The following is a 22,486-nucleotide window of genomic DNA, read 5'->3' on the forward strand; positions in this document are numbered from 1 at the left end:
CTTCACATGCAGATGTCTGCAGCGTGATGAAAGGAGTTAAGATTATGTAATCGCAACCCGGATGTTTTAGTGCCTTGGAACGCAGAATACTCTTTAATATATACAAACTTCGCATTAATGCAATAGTTCAGCAGAACCGGTCAGGTATCAGTTGATTTAATCAAGAGTGATACCAGGATTTATTTTACTGTGGATTACAGTGGACCTTAACAGCTTAAACATGGGCAGAAACATGCAACTTATCATTAGGTAGTACACTTCAAGTGGAAATAATAATATAAACTATGAGATGATCCAAAAAAAATAATCTAACATATTCAATAGAGTCTGCATCACAGATGTTGCTGGACAGATGTTATACAGCAAGAAGGCAAGCAGACTAATTTCAAGATTATAATAAAAGGAACCATTGCTATTTATGCATTTAACATTTGTGTCCTCTCTCAACACAAATCCAAACAAAATAAAATCAATTTTAACTGCCTCTCATTACATGCAAGGAGCCCTAATGTTCTGGAAAAAAAATTAAACACACCAGCAAGTAATTATCTGAGTCAGTTTACATTTATTTTACTATATGTAGTTATACAAACAGTCACAGTTTTCTTCTATGAGAAGAAGTTAATACCCACAGCATTGGCAATTGAAATAAACAAGCCATATACTGTATACTTATTAGAATGGAAAGAATAGTTTAAATCACAGAGAAAAAATAGATTCACATAATAGCCGACATTACTGTGGTTAGTTTCAGTGTAAATTCACATGGACAGCACTTTTTAAATAACATTGGACAAAACATGAACACTTGTGATTTAACAGTTAATAAACAACTTTGATACTAATTGTTCAGAAAGATGGTGATTGTTTATATTCAAAAACCTAACCCACATAGGTTAAACTAACATAGAAAATCATGTAGTGACCCACTTGATTTTTAAACTGGAATAGAACACAATATCAATTTGATATGTCTTTTTGAACATTTTCTGACACATACTTGAAGTGGAGAACTGCAACATTCCAAAAAAAAATGCAATCTTTGCTACACCATTTGCTAGGAAGGTCAAATGACAAGTATTTTATGTCTGAAATTTCCTGAATACACAGCTTCTTTATGCTTTTTGCAATTGGCTTAAAATTCGTAACTGGAAATCGCATTGCTAAAAAGTTTTCAATTTTTGTATTCCAAAGGAAGGTACTCATTAGCGGAGGACAGCTTTATCTGACAAAATAAGACTTTTCAAAGGCAAAACATTAACTTAATCCTCGGCTTCTATAACACGTACCAAATTAGTAGCATCATTACCGATTCAAATGTAGAAGAAAACCACCGAGGCAACAAAGCATTTTAAAGGCCAATTATATAAACATTACTAATTAATAACATGGTGCTACCGAAAGCAAAAAAAACCCCAGATTTCCTTGTTTATCATACTGATCAGATTATGTAAGAAACATATTCTTGTTACTTGAGCTTTGAAGTCAAACAAAAAATGCCACTTATTCAGGTTGAGGCTGTGTGTATTTACATTTTGTAACAGCTAATCAAAATCAAAAAAAGAATCAGGACTTAGAAGAAAAGGTGCGTTTGTGAAACAAAAAGCCGAATTAACCACCTTCTATTCAGTCCCTATTTTGTGATATATTCTTACACATAACACAGGAAACAAACAAACAAGAGTATGTTCTGAGCTTATTTCTGTACACAGTACCTTGATTAGGCATCATGGTTTATTCCCTTAGTTAATGACCCAAGCCCAGCACCAGAAATGTGCATGGTACTGTTCGTGGATAGCTGAACTTACGACATTCAAAGCTTAGCCGTGTTGACACATAAATAACAATACTTTAACACAATGGGAAACCTGACAAACTAGTCATGTGCAATAGGGAGGAAATCATTAAACTCACTGGAATTCCACTTGGCATCAAAAAACCTACAGTAAATACCATTTCACACAACCTAAATTTGTTGTAGCTAGCACTTTAAACTTTTACATCCGATATTTGGTAGCATTACAATTTAACATACAGTATAGATTTATAGAATAGCCTTTACAGAGACAAGATATCTGTTGGAAACTCACTGTATGGAGTTATACTGAATATTTATCACAGAAAAGGTCACATTTTTGAAATGATAGTAATATGAGAATGTCTCTCAAAGATGAACATGTCATTATTGCAACAACTATTGCATTTCACTGATTAAATGCTTCAAATTATGTTTTATACATTTCTGCAATATAAATTATTTTGTTAGTATCTGGTGAATGATGCCTCAAAAATGACTGTTTTAATGTGTCATTTTATTATATATAAAAAGTCTAAAATCAAGTTATATTATTCTATGATATAAACTATCAATTTCAAAATCTGATAAACTAAAACTCTGTAATCTAATAAAATAATCAGTGCACATTTACTTACCACCTTTAACACATTTAATTTTAGATTATTTCAAAAAAGGATGAAAATGGTTAATAATGGGAAATGACAGAATAGTTGTGGATTTAAAATATTGATTTTAAGGGCTGTTAAAAAGTTTTAGTTGAAATGTAGTCACTCATATTGTTCCATGCTACGTCTTGTACTTCCAAACCATTTTCTTCTAATGTTATTTGTCAAACTACATGGAGATTACTCCATTAATATTATGATGACGTCAATGGCACTTGACATATATGCAAAGCCAGAATGGAATGGTAACATACTGTGATCAGTGACCTGAAAGAATTTTTGTTGCTGAACAGAGAATATGTGGGTGTGTTTGAGAGAGATAGGGAATCAAGTTGCACTCCTGCTCTCATGAAAAAGATGGTCAAAGTGAACAGACCATAAATCAAACGAGAACTATATCTTAAATAAAAAATTGGACACAATTAGCTTTGTGCAATTAAGTGCAGGTTACCATAATGAAGGACATGCTGTTCATTTCAAAACAGTTTAGTTACACGTAACATATCCACAAAGTTTCAAATGTGAAGCAGACTATCTGGAGCATTGCATACAGGTGCTAGATTGCTCAGCCAAAATAACTATCCCATTTCTCCACTCCTGCTGTACTTTAGTGTGTGGGGACAGCATATTGTAATATTGGAGGTACCAATGTAACTTGTTAAATATGCAAAATTTATATAAAGTTAAGCTAGTCCTTTCTAACAATCAACTCCACGTAAAGACAATCTGCTAAAATTTTACAGTTAACAGTAATAGCAAGTGAGTGATTATAAAAAGAGGTTTGAACAGGTTTACTGCAAACCCGTTTAAAATAGGAGAAATTTATGATTTTAAACATCACTTAGCTGTACACTGCTGACACTAAATATCCAGCAACATTTGGGACTGTAATTTGTAATATGGCACGTTTTAAATTACTACTGGACTCAGTTATTGTTCACAAGTGGATTATTAAAATAGATAAATCAACTAGGAGTAGCTGATCTTTGTTCTGGGAAAATGGTGGCATAGTGGTAGTCACTGGACAGCTAATCCAAAGATTCAAGGCTTTGGGGACCTGGGTTCAAATCCCACCATGGCAGATGGTGAAATTGGAATTCAATAAAAATCTGGAATTAAAAATCTATTGATGACCATTAAATCATTGTCGATTGTTGTAAAAACCCATGTAGTTCACAAATGTCCTTTAGGAAAGTAAATCTATTATCCTTGCCTGGTCTGGCCTACATATGTCTCCAAATCCACAGCAATACTCTTAAATGCCCTTAGGAATGGTCAAAAAATGCTGGCTCAGCCAGCAATGCCCACATCCCATGAACGAATAAGAAAATTAGATTGAGGTTGATTTTTAAAAGTACTGGTACAGGGGTATGAAATGTCTTGGATGTTTTGTTCTCAGGGTTCTATTTTCAAGGAGTTAAGTCATGCAGGTTTGTGGGATTCTTGCACTGGATTACAGTGGAGAAGGAGTCAAATAAATTCAAATGAAGTTGGTGGCTTGTAGCTCATTATGGTGTACCCTTTGCTTTATTCTAGAATTTAGTAGTTACAAGAAAGGACGCACAGTGGAAGTACAAAGATTAAGCAATCCTTCAGTCTCTCTCTCATTGTCAAAGGACCAATAGATCCTTTCTCCCTCACTCTAGTTTCCACCAATCAATTGTGTATGACATTTTGATAAATCCTGCTGGTACTGGAAAGTGTATCAATGGCAGACTTAGGTCATTCACATCACTAATCTTTAATTTGATCCCAATATATGTAATTACAGAAATCAACTTTTAAAAGTATCAAAAGGCTGAAAGGCACCCCGTAAATTAAACACAATGAAGTACATATTAAATTTGCTGCCTAGTCATAAAACTGGCATTGCGGATTGGTCAACCATTAGAGAAACCATCCAATTTTTATATCCACTGAAACTAATGTATGTAAAAAGTCTGGGTGCACTCTCCACTGGGCAGCTAATCTGCAATGTTAAGTTTATGCCCAGTTTAGAATCATGACAAGTTAAAATTTACATCATGTGTCTATATCACCTTCCAGTTCACATTTGCCTAAACTGTTAAATGAGATTAACAAAGGATGATTTTTTTTAAAAAAGCAAATTAGTTTAGATTCTTGACAATGGGCAGGAACCAATTACTGGTATACATGTTCTTTTCCTCTTAAGGCACACTAATTAACTAAGCCTAGAGACCTTAACCTTCAAACTGTATTAAAATATTTCTAAATTTTGAGCTGTCTAAAATTATACAACCAGTAAGCTTGCTGCTGTGTGTCCAGCTAGGTTGATGTTAGCCAGCCTCCAGTGACACACACGCCCATCCACATCCTACCAATGAATCAGTCTGGCTGGTCCATCAACAAAAGCATACCGAAGTACACCTGACCTTCCAAGCTCAGATATCAGATTAGCATCTGGTTTCAAATTCCCATGGAGAGCTGTCTCATTTTGGAGCTAAACAAGCTGAAGCAATGCTACCCCAAACTTTTTACCAGTGTGATCCCATCTTAATGCGTCAAGACTTCATCCCAGAGTGAAAATGTGGGGACTATGAGGGTTGTTGGCAGCTGATTATTAATGCAATTGGAAATTGGAACGGTGCAATTAATGTAGAATTGGATCTGATTAATAATCAGGATCCTATTACATTAATATAATAGTACTCTGAGCACTGATGTAAAAGGATCCTCATTACTGATGGAGTAGGATTCTGATTATTAATGTGATAGAATCCTGATTATTAATGCAGTATGATCCCAATTATTGATGCAAGGTGATTCTAATTATTGAAGAAACAGTTTTTCCACACAAAAAAAACTCAACACCTGCCTTTTTACAAGTTTCTTTTGCAGCAGCAATCAGGTCTCAGAGAGTCGTCCATTAGGCCACAACCACCAACAAAAAAATCATTTAAAGGGGCTCGCTATATTTGCTACAATTTACATTAATCACATCAGGGCACGGCGTTTACAGCTAAACTATTGCTTCAATTATTGCAAATTAACAATTCAACTGTTTGCCGTCTTTGTTTTAAAAAGGGGTTGACTAAAGTTCCAAAGTATTTCATTTCCAGGCTCCCTTGAGTCCTATCGTCTAACTACAAGAATGGGAAATTGGAATGCATGTATAGTATTCAAGTATTTCACTTAAAGCAGGACATCACTGGCTATTTTCAATAAAACAATTAACGTCAGATAACTTCCTATGCACATTTGCAAACTATTAAATATCTGTTGATGGGACCACAAAGCTGTTCCAATGAACGCTGCACTTTAGGTTTTGGAGTTGCTGGAAAGGAATTTTCTGTCGTATTGGTTTCTCCCATCCTTTTTCCTTCCAAAGCCATTGTCTTATTATTGTGTCATAATTTCAAGTCCATACGTTTGTTATGAATAATGTTATATTAAAGGAAATCTTTTTTACTAATCCAATTGAGAATTGATTATTTAAACCATCAATTACACTGACTGATAACTCCATCGTTATCTAATACTTGTTCTCAACATTTACTCAGCTTGAGATAAAATAACTGCAAATATGTACAGTATGTAAATAAAAAATATACTATCGGTCAACTAACTTTGTTATTCTCAATTTGCTGCACATTTAAGTTATTCAAGGCCAGTATCAACTGAGACAAGTTTGTAGCGCGCACTGCAAAGCTACCAAGAAAAATTACTAAGCGTGTCAAATGTTCCAAAGTTTTCCTGAACTATTTCTCATCGTCCAACATCTCAAATAAAAAATCTGGCTGAAAGATCTCAGCAGTTTGAATGACTGTTGTAATTTGCATTTCTATGTATTTTGCATACTGATCTGTAGCCTATTTATACAAAAAAAAACATTTGGAACCAATTAACACCAAGGGTCTGACCTAACTGTTAATCCTCAAGACCCAAATATAATTTTTTTGAGAATCAAGCTGAAGAACACAGCAATTGAAATGAAATTGCCCTTTTCAGCCTTCGAGTATGAAATCATAGAATGGTTACACAACACAGGAGCAGGCCGTCCGGCCTGCCATGTCTGTGCTGGCTCTCTGCAAGGTCAACGTGATTGTAGACAATTTTCACTTTTGGTTTTCATGCAAGCGATTAAAAGTAAAGCCACTTTAAACTGCTCCCTCAAAACTCTGTGTTACACAGAATTGTCTTTGTGAGTTGAACAGCATTCCTACACATAGCACTCCCAGTCTAAACTCAACAGTATTGGTGTGCAAACGGGGCTTACAACACATTAGTAACATACCATTCAAACTCTATTCTTGGGTTTTGCTTTATCGTCTTTCCATTCATTTCAATATATTTGTAAGGCTCAACTCTTCATTTCAGTTCACCAAGAGTCACATAATTGTGCAATATTTAAGTGTAACACTACTGGAAAATGATTTTGGTTAAATAAGTGTTGTCATGGCACCAACACATCTCTAACAGACTGCCAGGCTGTCACTACTGAGACTGTTGATTTTCTACTAGATATGAGAACACCACTGAATGAGTCAAAAGCACTTATAACATTTTCACTACATCAAGTACCATATATAATTTCACTGAGCCAGTTGGCCCATACATTGTGTCAGCGGACATCAGGTACCTGATACAGCTTAGTGCATGACGTCACATGACGATGGAAACTGTCACGCCACATGAATTTCTTACTGCAGATGTGGCACTCATACGGTTTAATGCCAGTGTGAATCTTCATGTGGCCGACAAGATGGTGCTTCATTTTAAATTTCTTACCACAAACACCACAGCCATAAGGCCGTAGACCAAGATGCATGCTCATATGCCGATCTCGCTGGCTCTTGTGAGTAAAGTTTTTGCCACATTGGCAGGGGTAAAGTTTGTAAACAACAGCTGTGAAGCCAGAGTGAGAGATCTTTTCGCTGACACCTGTTCCTAGTTCAGATTCAATGCCGTACCCTGGCAACCGATTCACCTGCATTTCAGCAGCTGCTAAAGGGTCCTGATGCTGCCCACTGACATTTATATCGCCTCGATCAGCTGAAAATTCATCCAGTGATGAACCATAGTAATCAACCTGTTCATTATAGGAACTATGCTCACGGCTTTCTTTAAATATCTCCTGGGTTTTGGCAGCGACAATATTAAAGCTGTCATCGATGCTAGAAGATTGGATTACTGGCTCAGCCTGAGTAATATTTTCTGATTCAGAGATACGTTGCTCTTCAGCAGTAGGGCGAATTGTTCCATCACCATAATCCTGCTCAAATTTTTCTTGTTTTACATACACCCACCGTTTGTGAGGCATTATACTAGGTTGACTATAGATTGGCCTGCCGTATGGGTACTCTGCAGTATCACTTGCTCCTTCCTCACCATCCTGGCTGTTCATTTCTGTACTTAAATGATCATGTTCCCCGGAAGAATTGCTAGGAAGGTTGTCATGATCCATTAATTGGGGCGATGACATGTCATCCTCCTTGGGGCTCTCTTCACCATTTTCCTCAGCCTTTGAATCCCCATTCGCACTTCTATGGAACTCGGGTTGCCCCATAGCTCCAAGTTCTGAAGGTTCTACTGGACCATTAAAATTGCTGCTACTGGGTGACTGATGGTCATTCAAGTGATTCGACTTCTGATAATGAACCGCTGGGCACACCTTTAAAAGTTCTGTACACTTATCTACAACATGCCACATTTGAAGAAAGCTTGCCACTGTTAAGTAACTGACAATGTCAGTGGCTGGCAGTACAAGTCTCCCTGTGTAGCAAAACAACAAAACATTTTCAAATGCCTTTGGATTCATTACATCTGGTAAAAGGATTCGACTACAATTCTTCAGCAGTACCTGATCACAAAAATAAGGTGAAGTGGCAGCGAGGACAGCCCTATGGGCCCTGAATAAATGGCCTTGGACTTGAATAGCAATGTCGCATAACTGTCCCTCTTGACGCTGTTGATTTAACTTCTGTAGTAGAGTATTCGTAAAATTTGGGAATTCCACATGAAAAAAATTTGTTGCTAGCTCCATCGTGGATGAAAGCATGTACTGTTCAAAACACAAGACAATAAATACGTTAAAATGATTTTGGAAAATGCTAATGTAATGCTGATAATCAAAAGGTCATTCTGAAAGTTATTCCTCTTAGCCTCAGAAACTATTTGTTTAAATATGCTATTTGCTCTCTAGCTGAAATTCAGAAATGAAAACTTAGATCATTGGAAGTGCAAATCAAAGCCAAGAGCCTACAATTCAAATCTTTCCTCTGATTTGAAAATCATATTTGTGTTGACTTCCTCCCATTGCAAAAGTTTTACAATGATAGAGATGATAGGTGAGTAGGCGGGGGGATGACTCCATGCAGGAGAAATGGCAGAATTAAATTATATAATGCACTTAAATAATGAAAACATCTGCAATTATAATTTGCTTTTAAAAATAAAGACAACAGGGGAACTCTTTTAACAAATGGAAAGATTTATGATCTGTGTGCATACACATTGTAAAATCATAAGAGTGTAAACTACACTCCCATCTTACAAAGGCCTCTCCTCATAGAATCATAGAATCTCTACAGTGCCGTGCAGAAGGAAGCCATTCGGCCCATCAAGTCTGCACCAACTCTTCGAAAGAGCTTCTGACCCAGGCAGCAGTACTAACCACTGTGCCACCGTGTTGCTTCTGTTGATATTGCTTTGAAACTTACATTAATACCTAGGTTCGGAGGTAAAAAGTAGAAAGCTGTATCAGATGATTGAAGTAATCATTTCTATTTGTTTCTGTGACTGTCATAACTAAGTGCTGTTTTCTGTTATTTAAATCAGAGTAATTCAGATTTAGAAATTGGGAGCACTGAATGTCCTGGAGATTCCCACTGAAACTATGAACTTTATACTTATATATTTGTCTACAGCAATAATTTTAACACTCAATTATATCAAATTGAATCTGAGTTGAACAAATCTTCTGCTCAAATAATTAACTTTGCAAGTAAGGATTTCACCTCGACTGGGTCCACTCCACTCAAAGCAGGATTATGCATGCGCAGGAAGGCTATATCGTGAACACTATTTTCCATTTCAAAATGCTTCCCCCCGTTAATCATTTTTAAATGCAGATTTTACTTTCACATTTCTTATTCATTTTCTTGGACAACATGAGAATTGGTAGTCCAGTGTAAAGGCTGGCAGAGATCCAATCCTGCACAACTCAAAAGAATGTTCTCATGTTATTTGCATGCAGGTACTTTCCACTCAAGATTAGAACGAATTATTAAAATGTTTAGGCAAAATCATTATATATGCTTTCCTATGGACTGTTGGGCAAATAAGGCAGTAAGGAACCAATCCAAGTGAGGGGAAAAATCTGATGGTGTAGCTTAATCTGGAATTAAAAATTGGTTTGAATTTTGAGCTGAAATAATGCACTAATTTTGATGATACTGTGCATTTCAACTCTACACTATCTAAATGCTTGAACATGCACATTCATGGCCAGAGTGATGGTTTGTTACACCTTTACTGCAGGGTTGCTGTTTTTCATTAGCTGGCTGATGGTCTCAATATAACTATAATTTAGCACAGAGCAGATATTATTCGAGTTTTGGTATTCGCGACATTTATTTTTCAATTTTAAAATGCTACAGGTGGAAATTCTCATCTATAAAATTGATCCATGTTGAATGTGTTTAGAATGAATTCCTCTTTCTCAGCCCTTGGTCTTTTCCATTTATTGATATTGGTTTGATGACATAAAAAAGACAACAGTAAACCAGAAATAGTCTATTTTATAAAATTTAAAATCAAACGCGTCTTCTCCACCCTGCACGCAACCCCCACCCCCCGGCCCCCCCATCGTTCAACATTCTAAAGAGATTATTCTTCCCATGACATTCCGGTCCACTCTTCCGCACCACCAACACTTCCCCTTTCCCAGCATCTTCCCATTCATTTACATGAGTTGCAATCTCCGCCCTTTCATCTCCTCCTTGCCCACTGTTCAGGCCCCCAAAGATTCCTGCTGGGTGAAAACGTAAGGTACCTGTACAGCATATTATACTGTATTTGATTCTTATGATGTACAGTAAGTAGTCTCCTGCACATTTGGGAGACAAAATGCAGATTGAATGATAACTTTGCTGAACACTTCCATTCAATCTATTTTCCTGACGTGTGCTCCTGGCCACTGGTCACTTTAATTCTTCAACCCACTCTGCTCTGACATCTCTGTTCTTGACCTCCTGACCATTCTAATGGAGCTAAACACAAGATTGAGGAACCGCACTTTAATAATCTATTTAGCATGTTACATGCTTAAAATTGCAGATAATTTGAACAGTTGCTTATGGCTGCACCAGGAGTGGCGAATGTTTGGGCTGGTGTTTGGGGTAGGGATCTGCTGTCAGTAGATGATTGAAGGAATGTTTCGTACTCGTGGTATCTACCTGCACTTCCTTTGTGATAGCAAGCAAATTTTGCAAAGTTTCCTGTGTTTCCCTACCCCTCTGATGTTCAGTTATAACTACTTATGCTTTCTCTGGAATCATCTGTTGTTTTTCAACCTGTTCCATTATCTCCTCCCTTTTGCCATTTAATAATTTCTGCTCTCTACCTCATCACAAAACTCCACCCCCCCCCACCCCCACCCCCATGGTTCCTTCCCTGTGCCCAACCTCTCCTCCAACCTTTCCCCAACTCTGTACTTGCTTGAAAGTAATCTGACCTGAAACATTAAAGTTTTGTCCTCAATCAACGCTACCTGACTTGCTGAGTATTTCCAGCATTTTCTGTTTTAATTTAAAATAGTCTTTTGCTTTTATCTAGCTGCTATTAATGTCACCATCACTGACCCAAAGAAGAATTGTTTATATCACTTTATCATCAGTATTCAATGTTTTAATGCCTATGGATGGTCCCTGAGCCCGTTAGATTTTCAGCAGCTGCTAGTGACGTACTGTTTGCACAGCTGAGTCTAGCATCAGCTCTGATTCAATTTTCAATGTCTATGAGAGATCTTTATCAGCAACCCCAATCAGAAATTAGTTCATGGCGTAATACAAATAAACAGCACTTAATTAACCCTTCAAATTCCAACAAATATTGTGTTTTTGAATACATTGGTGGAAGAGTGTCATTTTGTTAGTTAATCAGTTTTAAATTCTCCACAGCGGAGAATGCTCTAAGTACTCTTGTTGCACTTGTAAACATGATACAATAAATTGACAAGCAATCAGAATCTCTGTACAGCCTCTATCACTATCATGATCTTTCTGTTTTATTAATACCAGGGGAAGGCCAGTGTTCCCCTGAACCTCTCATTTCTTCTAAGCTCCAAAGAAACGGGGGCGGCAGAGTAGTCAGCATTGCTGCCTCACAGCGTCAGGTTCCCAGGTTCAATTCCTGTTTCGGGTCATCGTCTGTGTGGATTTTGCACCTTCTCCTAGTGTCTGCGTGGGATTCCTCCCGCAGTCCAAAGATGTACAGGTTAGGTTGATTGGCTATGCTAAATTGACCCTAGTGTCAGGGGGATTAACAAGGTAAATGCGTGGGGTTGCGGGAATAGAGCCTGGGTGGGATTGTGGTCAGTACAGACTTGATGGGGTGAATGGCCTCCTTCTGTATGTAGGGATTCTATGAAACAGTATTATCCATCCACCCTTGCTTCCATCCTACATCTGCATTGCACTTACTTCAACAAACATTGCAAAAGATCTTCCTCAAATATATTTTTTCCAGAACCTGAAACTAGAACTCTTCGCTCAGTCGTTCTATGCTATACTTAATCCTCAAGCTTTCTGTCCCCCAATGATTAATTTGTGGTCCTCTCAATTTGACTTTATTAGTGCCTGCGCTCTGGGCTTTATCCCTCCACCTTGCTTTTTAAAGGATAAAACATCTCTTCCAATAGCTGTAACACAAATAATCTGATCTTTTCATAATATATCATAATTTGTCATTTTAATTTGGTTAATTTCCCATTGCCCAAGTACTCCCTATGGACATGGTTTTAGTGCATCGTAAACTGTTACATGTCAGCAGTGATAATAATGTGAAATAATGTTTTACTGTTGAAAATGGAGGCATACAGCAGCTTTAAATAGCAACTCAATTCAAATAACTTCATGCTTGAGATGGCACGGAGCATCGTGGCAAGTTGTTTTGTGAAGCTGAGTAACAGTGCTGGTGTAGGAAACTGCATGTAGCTCACCAAATGTTAAAAAATACTGAACACAGCCATCAAGGTGCCTCCATCTTCGTCAAACTGTTCATCAAATGCAAATCTCGAAGTACAATCAATCAGTGCAGTGCATTTCTATACAGAAGATTCACCTTGATGCCTTGTTAGGTACTGCACCATCTCCAATCATTCCAGGACAGGGATTCTAAGCTGCAGAAAAATTCCACACAAATGCACTGAAACTCTTTCTTTACATCAGCTAAGAACTGAATGCAAAATCTATCTGCTTTTTGGATTTTCAACATTAAAACTGGACAATTTCAGCTGAACACATATTACAAACTTATGTTTTCCAAATTTGGCATCCAAGCAATTTGTCTTGATATAATAAACAAGAATTTACCAAGTTAGAACTGGAGTATAATTCAATTTCGTCATAAGAAAACTACTGTCTGGTGGTTGTAACAGTGTTCCCTTCGGTTAACAATTTGGATGCAAAGTCATTGGTGCAACCACATTGCGAGTACTGTGTACACCTCCACAGTACAGAAAATATGTTGAGAGCAAAGAATGATTGAGGGGCTGGAAGGTTTGAACTAGAGGGACTAATTATGTAAATTAAGCATGTAACTGCTGAGTTTAGGATTCTACAAAAAGAGACAGGTAAGGTAGACCACGATGAGTAATTTCACCTTGTCCAAGCAATAAAACCAGGGGACACAACCTGTGCTTGAAATTCTTTTTTCCAGCTCAGCCATGCCTGCCACAAGATGATTATTTTTATTGAAACCATCTACTGTGGTGGGATTCAAGCCAGGAACCCCAGAGCATTGCTCTAGGTTTGTGGTTTACCAGTTTAGTGACATATACCACACAGCCACAGAAGGAATCCTTCAAAGGAGGTTAAATTTAAAACAAATCTGTGGGAGTAATTGGTCAATCAATGGAACAGATTCTGTCACGATGGTGGATTAGTGTTGAATTATTCAATCAAAAATCAATAAATTTATTTCAGAAAATGACATTTTGTGATACAGTATGAGTAATTAGAAGCACTATCTGTGATAAGTGTAGCACGCTTAATATGAAGGTAACTTTAGACCTACAGTTCTCAAAGCTCTTGGCCACTTGTGCTTGTGTCATATCTGGTTCTGACGTAGTTTAAGCAATGGAGATTGACTGCTACGATTAGTGATCTTGGTCTTTTTCCATCTTCTAAGTTCTATCTTCCTATTCTTAGCTACCCTCAGAACGTGATGGGTCATCCTTTCATAATAAACAAGACTTGGATGGAGTTTAAAAACAAGATTATGTTGCAGCTGTATAAGGTGCTGGTGAGGCCACACCTGGAGTACTGTGTACAGTTTTGGTCTCCTCACTTGAGAAAGGATATACTGGCACTGGAGATGGAGTTGAGAGGGTTGGCTTATGAGGAGAGACTGAGTAGACTGGGGCTATACTCATTGGAATTCAGAAGAATGAGGGGAGATCTTGTAGAAACATATAAGATTATGAAGGGAATAAATAAGATAGAAGCAGGGAAGTTGTTTCCACTGGCAGGTGAAACTAGAACTAGGGGGCATAGCTTCAAAATAAGGGGAAGCAGATTTAGGACTGAGTTGAGGAGGAACTTCTTCACACAAAGGGTTGTGAATCTGTGGAATTTCCTGCCCAGTGAAGCAGTTGAGGCTACCTCATTGAATGTTTTTAAGGCAAGGATAGATAAATTTTTGAACAGTACAGAAATTAAGGGTTATGGTGAGCGGGCGGGTAAGTGGAACTGAGTCCACAAAAAGATTAGCCATGATCTTATCGAATGGCAGAACAGGCTTGAGGGGCCGGATGGCCTACTCCTGCTCCTAGTTCTTATGTAAGACTCCAGGGAACTATGAATAGGTATTTCATGAAATTTCCATTACAGAATCTCCATAATCAAGATGAAAATGAATTTGCTGGATATAATTCAAGGTGATTTTCCAAAGTAGGTAGTGCATATTTTTGAAAACAACCTGGTCACCTCACTATAAGAAGGATGTGGAAGCATTGGAGAGAGTGCAAAGGAGATTTACCAGGATGCTGCCTGGTTTGGAGGGTCTTATGAGGAAAGGTTGAGGGAGCTAGGGCTTTTCTCTTTAGAGCGGAGGAGGTTGAAAGGCGACTTAATCGAGGTTTATAAAATGATGAAGGGGATAGACAGAGTGGACGTTCAGAGACTATTTCCTCGGGTGGATGTAGCTGTTACGAGGGGGCATAACTATAAAGTTCATAGTGGGAGACAATAGGAGGGATGTCCGAGGTAGGTTCTTTACTCAGAGAGTGGTTGGGGTGTGGAATGGACTACCTGCTGTGATAGTGGAGTCAGACACTTTAGGAACTTTCAAGCGGTTATTGGATAGGCACATGGAGCACACCAGAATGATAGGGAGTGGGATGGCTTGATCTTGGTTTCGGACAAAGCTCGGCACAACATCGAGGGCCAAAGGGTTGTACTGTGCTGTTCTATGTTAACCTACTGCTAGAATTCGAATGTTTAACTACAAAAAACTAATAAACAACGCCCCCCCCCCCCATTTTGAATTGGAATTTAAAGTTGGGAAGGAAATGTGTGATTTGAAGATAATCAAATTAAATTATAAATCAGCTTCAATCCGTCAATTCTTGTTGATTTCTCAAGAAATACATTTTTGACAATTAAGGTTAGTTGACTTTTAAAAAATAACAACAGGACCTTGAAAGAATTAAACACTACATTGACTTATTCAATATGGTAATATTCATTGCTACTTGCTTGCTCACCAGCCAAGGACTAGTACGTGATTCATGCCCCGCCCATTCTAGGCTGCAACCGCCCCGCCCAACTCTAGATCGGATTGGCTGGCCGCCCCGCCCACATCGGGGATCCGATTGGCCCGTCGCCCCGCCAATCAGCCCGCCCCGCCCAATGACGGTTTGAGGCTTAAGTGCTGTGGGGCGAGACGTCTGCCAATCAGCAGGGGACGGCCAATCAGAGCGAAGAGCCCGCCCTCCCTCTCGTTCGCTCGAGACGTCAACAACCGTTGATTCCCCCCCCCTCTCTCCTCTTCTACACACTCGCGCGAGAGGCCTTCGCAACCTCACGTCAAACCGGGGCCGAGGGCGGACAGGACAAAGCCGCCGGGGGGGGGAGGCCCTTGCCCGGCAGCAACAGCAACTACTAAAAAATTAAAACAACGGGTCCACTCGACCAACTTCGTCCCCATGGCCGCAGACCGCCCGCCCGCCCTTATTTAATGGGCGCGCCCGATCGGGGAGTGAGTGCCCCGGCGCCCGCTGCGCGCCGCCCTCGCCTACCTGTCAGCCTGCCTTCACCTGAGAGCTCGCAGCGTCAGGGGCCCCCCCGACACCCGCGCCCACGTCACGCACTCACGTGACCGCAGCCGCACGCAGTCTGTGTAAACAAACGGAGCCGAGTGGCGCGCATGCGCGCCCATCCCCCCCTCCAGCTGAGTGGGGGAGCTCAACCTGGTCCCACTCCACTGTCTGCTTTACTGTATGCTGCATGTGCATTGTATGGCAGTGCAACATTTTGCATTACTATATATCATAGAATACCTACAGTGCAGAAGGAGGCCGCTTGGCCCATCGAGTTTGCATTGACTCTCCGACAGCACCGCACCCATCCCTGTAACCTTATATAGTTTGATTTATTATTGTCACATGTATTAACATGCAGTGAAAAGTATTGTTTCTTACGCACTATACAGTCAAAACATACCATTCATAGAGAAGGGAACAAGAGAGTGCAGAATGTAGTGTTACAGTCATAGCTAGGGTGTCCCACCCCAAACCTACATTAAGGGTTTTAAAGGGCTGCAGGAATCCTGTCCATGTCCATAGCCAAGGGTGGCATGGTAGCACAGTGGTTAGCACTGCTGCTTCACAGCTCCAGGGACCTGGGTTCAATTCCCGGCTTGGGTCACTGTCTGTGTGGAGTTTGCACATTCTCCTCGTGTCTGCGTGGGTTCCCTCCAGGTGCTCCGCTTTCCTCCCACAGTCCAAAGATGTGCGGGTTAGGTTGATTGGCCATGCTAAAATTGCCCCTTAGTGTCCTAGGATGCATAGGTTGGAGGGATTAGTGGGTAAATATGTAGGGATATGGGGGTAGGGCCTGGGTGGGATTGTGGTCGGTGCAGACTCGATGGGCCAAATGGCCTCTTAGGGTTTCTATGACTCTATGATGTTCTATTTGTGGCAAATAAAACGCTGCACAGTCATTGGACCGCAAGAAACTACAAAGGGTCATGAACGAAGCCCAGTCCATCACTCAAACCAGCCTCCCACTCATTGATACTGTCTACTCTTCCCACTGCCTCAGCAAAGCAGCCGGCAAATCAAGGATCCCACGCACCCCAGCCATACTCTCTTCCACCTTCTTCCGTCGAGAAAAAGAAACATAAGTCTGAGGACACGTACCAACCGAATCAAGAACACCTTCTTCCTTGCTGCCATCAGACTTTTGAATGGACCTCCCTTGCATTAAGCTAATCTTTCTCTACATCCTAGCTATGACTGTATCACTACATTCTGCACTCATGTCCTTCTCTATGAATGGTATGCTTTGTATAGCGTGCAAGAAACAATACTTTTCACTATACTAATACATGTGACAATAAATCAAATCAAATCATCTGTCACTTTTTACATGCAATAGTAAAAAAGACCTGTTTTTATATCACACGTTTCGTAACTTTGCACTTTTGTTTAAATGTAATGTGAACAGGAAGGGAGTGTTTGGGAAACGAGGTGATGCTTGGCAAAACACCTGGAAAAATGTGCACAGGGAAGACCAAGATGGCAAGGAAGGATAACATCAGAATGAGGACTGGCCTCACTATGGACCAGGCAGTGAGAAGAGCAGAGAATTGAAATCAATGGGGAAAAATTGCTCATAGTGCAGCCTACCCTCAGAATGAGGATGGATACGAGACATCCCAAAGCACTCTACAGGCAACGAAGGTTCATTCAGTGTTGCAGGAAACATGGCACAACAAGAGTCCACTAAACCCGATGTCATTTAGTGGTGTTAGTTGTGGGCCAGGACACTGGTGAGAACTCCCTGCTGTTAACAACCACTTGCATTTAACATTGAAAAACATCTAAACGTGCTTCGCGGAGGTGTAATCCATCAAAATAGACTGTGAGACAATGAAAGGGATATTGGAAAAGTACTGAAACGTTTGGTCAAAGAGGTGATTTTGAGGAAGGCCTCAAAGGAGGAAAAGAAGGCAGTGATGATTGAAGAAGAAATTAATGTTGACAACCATTCCTGCTTTTCCAGGAGTCTCCATAGAGGAAATGTTCCTGGACACTCAAAACGTGACCCAGGAGATTAACATATCCAAAGGCTAGGGAAGTGGGGGAGAAGACATGGATGTGGGTAGGGGTTGATTTTAAGATCTCCTGTATGACAGAGGGAGCGTGGTAAGTGCTTCAAAAGGAGTGAGGTATGACGTACTGTCCTGGTCCTGTCAACAGTGTGGTCAGTGCCATCATTCCAACTGTTGGGCAACTATAATGTCCACCAGGTCAGACAGTACTCCTATTAAGCAAATCATGAGTCTATGGCATACATCAGACCCTGGTTTCATTTTACATAGAATTTACAGCCATTTGGCCCAACAGACCCATGCCAGTATTCTTTACATGAGCCTCCTCCCACCTTAATTCATCTAACTCAATCAGCATGTCTTAACCATTCTCTCTTGTGCACTTATCTAGCTTCTCCTTCGATCCAGGCTGGGTGGAATGTGCCATATGCACATTCTGCACAGCGTCAGATATAGATGGGCTGGTCAGATGGGCAGAACTGTGGCAAATGGAATCTATTCCTGAAAAGTGGATTGATAAAGCAAGGGAACACAATGAACGGTAGTGGGGCACTAGGAAATGCAGAAGACCAGAGGGACCTTAGGTGCATATACAAGGATCCATGAAAGCAACAGGATCGGTGGTTAAGGAGGCATTTGGATACTTGCCTTTATTAGCCGAGGCATCGAATAGAATATAGGGAGGTTATGATGGAACTGTATAAAATGCTTGTTAGGCCACAGCTAGAGTAATGTGTGCACTTTTGGTCACCACACTATAGGAAGGATATGATTGCACGAGAAATGGTGCAGAGGAGATTCACCAGGATGTTGCCTAGATTGGAGCATTTCAGCTATGAAGAGAGGCTGGTTAGGCTGGAGTTGTTCTCCACAGAGCAGAGAAGGCTGAGGGAGGGATATGTTTGAGGTGTATAAAATTATGAGGGAAATAGATAAGGTAGATAGGAAGAAACTTTTCCGCTTATTAAAGGGGTCAATAACTAGGCATAGATTTAAAGTAAGGGGGAGAAAATTTAGAGGGGATTTGAGGAAAACCTTTTTCACTCAGAGGGTGGTGGGAATCTGGAACTCACTGCCTGAAAGGGTGGTAGAGGTGGGAACCTCATAACATTTAAGAAACATTTGGATGAGCACTAAAAACACCATAGCATACAAGGCTATGGACCAAGTGCTGGAGAGTGGGATTAGGATAGATTGGTATTCGATGGGCACGATGGGCCGAAGAGCCTCTTTCTGTGCTGTAAAACTTTCTGACTCCATGGCTGAATTGATTGTAACTTCAACCCCACGTTTCTGCCTACCCCCGATAACCTTTCACCCCCTTGTTAATCAAGAATCTATCTAGCTCTGCCTTAAAAAATATTCAAAGTCTCTGCTTCCACTGTCTTTTAAAACTCCATGGGGGCAAATTTTCCCGTTCCACTCACCACTGGAATCATAATGAGCGACCATATAAAGGTCCGTTGCCCTCGGGCAGGATTTTCTAGTTTCGGGGTGAACGCAGATGGAAAATTCCACCCTATGACAGTTCAGCTATAGAGGAGGTCAAAAGGTAAATATTTCTTATTGTGGGAGGAATGTTCCTTTAGCCTCAGCCAAAGCCATTTCCATTACATGTTGTTTTAAGTTTAGTGAACTTGAATGAGCAAATGTATCTAAACAGACTATAAACCATTCTGAAGTGACAAAATATTCAGCAAGCTGCTTCGAAGGAATCAGAATTCTGTCTGCTATTACTCATGTTAAAATGTGTGAAAAGTACTTGAAATAAAAATGCAGTTTGAAGGCTGCAGAACACATTTAGCCCAGCAACCAAAGCATTGACAACCTGAGACACTGGTCATTACAGAATGTAACAGGATTATAATCACACACAGGGCTTTTGGATAACTATCTTTTCAAAGAGCAGGAACACAGAAACAAACCATTTATTTGTTTATGATCACCCATCGTGATGTATTTAGTTTTAGTCTCCTCTCTGCCATATTGCATTCCCTACCTATGTCCAGACCTCTTCCAATGCTATCCTGTCCCGAGACCTGAAGGTGATGTGCCCAATTCTACATTTTTCAGGAGGAGCAGAGAACCGGTGTTACAACATTAAAAAGTACTCCCGCAGCTCCGAAATGACCTGAGGGCTTGCATTGCCCGTGTGCCTAAAAGCCGAGGGAACTCGCTGCTTTAAAAACCGGCCAACTCTTGCTCATTTGCGTTGAGGGTTTTTCTTCCATGTAAAAAGACAATTCAGTTAGTGGGCTGACGAATGGCAGATGGAGTTTAATTTAGACAAATGCGAGGTGATGCATTTTGGTAGATTGAACCAGGGCAGGACTTACTCAGTAAATGGTAGGGCATTGGGGAGAGTTACAGTACAAAGAGATCTAGGGGTACATGTTCATAGCTCCTTGAAAGTGGAGTCACAGGTGGGCAGAGTGGTGAAGAAGGCATTCAGCATGCTTGGTTTCATCGGTCAGAACATTGCATACACGAGTTGGAATGTCTTGTTGAAGTTGTACAAGACATTGGTAAGGCCACGTTTGGAATACTGTGTGCAATTCTGGTCACCCTATTATAGAAAGGATATTATTAAACTAGAAAGAGTGCAGAAAAGATTTACTAGGATGTTACCGGGACTTGATGGTTTGAGTTATAAGGAGAGCTGGATAGACTGGGACTTTTTTCTCTGGAGCGTAGGAGGCTGAGGGGTGATCTCATAGAGGTCTATAAAATAATGAGGGGCACAGATCAGCTAGATAGTCAATATCTTTTCCAAAAGGTAGGGGAGTCTAAAACTAGAGGGCATAGGTTTAAAGTGAGAGGGGAGAAATACAAAAGTGTCCAGAGGGGCAATTTTTTCACACAGAGGGTGGTGAGTGTCTGGAACAAGCTGCCAGAGGTAGTAGTAGAGGCGGGTACAATTTTGTCTTTTAAAAAGCATTTAGATAGTTACATGGGTACAATGGGTATAGAGGGATATGGGCCAAATGCTGGCAATTGGGATTAGCTTAGGGGTTTTAAAAAAAAGGGCGGCATGGACAAGTTGGGCCGAAGGGCCTGTTTCCATGCTGTAAACCTCTATGACTCTATGACTATGACTGTGAGTTCATTCCAGTGAGTTTTCACAGCGTAAAAATGTGTTTTCACTCGTCCAAAAGTTTGACCTTCACAGGAATGCATAACCAAATTGCCCAGTGATGTGCCAGCCAGTCTCACTTTACTTTAAGGAACAGTTGAGTAATGTGATTAGTGTCTGTCCTTGATAATCTTGTAAAAGTAAATTAAAGATCTGTGTTTCGAGGGATGAATGTCAGTAAGTCATTTTTTTGTGTCTTGACAAATCATTCTGAAGATTTCAGTTTGCGGCATGGTGGCACAGTATGGCGGCATGGTGGCACAGTGGTTATCACTGCTGCCTCACAGTGCCAGGGACCCAGGTACAATTCTGGACTTGGGTGACTGCTTGTGTGGAGTTTGCACGTTCTCCCCGTGTCTGGGTGGGTTTCCTCCGGGTGCTCTGGTTTCTTCCCAAGTCCAAAGATGTGCGGGTTAGGTTGATCAGCTATGCTAAATTGCCCCTTAGTGTCAGGGGGACTAGGGTGGATGCGTGGGTTAGGGCCTGGTGGGATTGTTGTCGGTGCAGGCTCGATGGGCCGAAGGGCTTCCTTCTGCACTGTAGGGATTCTATGATTCTGTGCTTCTGTGAGTGATGGTTTTCCAGTTAAAAAGTGAACTGTAGCAGTAAGTAAGCAAAAACTAGCCATGTGACTGTCTTCTAAAGCATTAATAGGAAGGTGCAATATTCTCTCCTGTGGAACATCTGCTAATATAACAAATGGACCCTGTAACAATCAAATCAGGAACAACATGCCTGGAAACAACTGCAATTTACATTTTCAGAAAAGGAAAGGAGATAACTATATCTGAGACTATCTCACAGAGGTGGTAGAGAAGAGATGGATGTCAAAACTGCGTGAGGCCAAAATAAATCCATCTGATAACATGTTGATGGATGAAAGGTTGAGCAATTAGGAAGAGTGATTATCATGGAATCCGAAGTGACGCTTTATGGCAGACCATTATCTTCAAAATGTTGAACAATAATTCCTTTCAGAAGCTTATGCCCAGGAGGAATATAAATGTTGATGGATCGATAGACTTACAGAAGTGTTAGGTCTCTATCTTCATATGAAAATGATTGTTTTCATTGTGAGAGGAATGATGTCTTTAGATGTTTGTTAAAGAAAAACGATAATTACAAACTTCTTCAGAAGAAATCATTAACTACTTGCAACTGATCATCTGGTTGAGGCACTCCCAGGATTTCACGAAAGCAAGCTTCTAATGAAGTAGTTGAATTATTTATCTTAAATCCCTCTCATTTCTCATGTTCTGTTCAGATACCTTGAAAGTTATTCTTCAGTCTATTTTAAAGAAAAAAATATTATTCTCTATGTTAAATTACGTGTATGTTGCCAAGGAGAGGTGCATTTTCAATTTGATATTGTCT

At 40.1% G+C, this 22,486-nt stretch overlaps 1 protein-coding gene across 5 annotated transcripts; it reads right to left on the reverse strand.

Moving 5' to 3' along the window:
- Positions 1 to 545: 545 nt before the first annotated feature.
- Positions 546 to 16,142, reverse strand: zbtb43 (zinc finger and BTB domain containing 43). 5 transcript variants are annotated; one of them, XM_078226435.1, is made up of 3 exons: positions 15,944 to 16,142; positions 12,766 to 12,823; positions 546 to 8,485 (listed from the first exon to the last, which is right to left on the reverse strand). In XM_078226435.1, the coding sequence occupies exon 3, from the start codon at positions 8,480 to 8,482 to the stop codon at positions 7,046 to 7,048; it is 1,437 nt and encodes a 478-aa protein (XP_078082561.1). In that variant the 5' UTR covers positions 8,483 to 8,485; positions 12,766 to 12,823; positions 15,944 to 16,142; the 3' UTR covers positions 546 to 7,045. The 5 variants fall into 5 exon arrangements, with proteins under 5 accessions (XP_078082561.1, XP_078082559.1, XP_078082562.1 ...); XM_078226433.1 differs by having other exon boundaries at positions 12,644 to 12,823; XM_078226436.1 differs by lacking the exon at positions 15,944 to 16,142 and adding an exon at positions 15,410 to 15,494.
- Between the last annotated feature and the right edge of the window lie 6,344 nt (positions 16,143 to 22,486).

The sequence above is a fragment of the Mustelus asterias genome, chromosome 13 (assembly GCF_964213995.1).
Source record: "Mustelus asterias chromosome 13, sMusAst1.hap1.1, whole genome shotgun sequence".
NCBI lineage: Eukaryota > Metazoa > Chordata > Chondrichthyes > Carcharhiniformes > Triakidae > Mustelus > Mustelus asterias.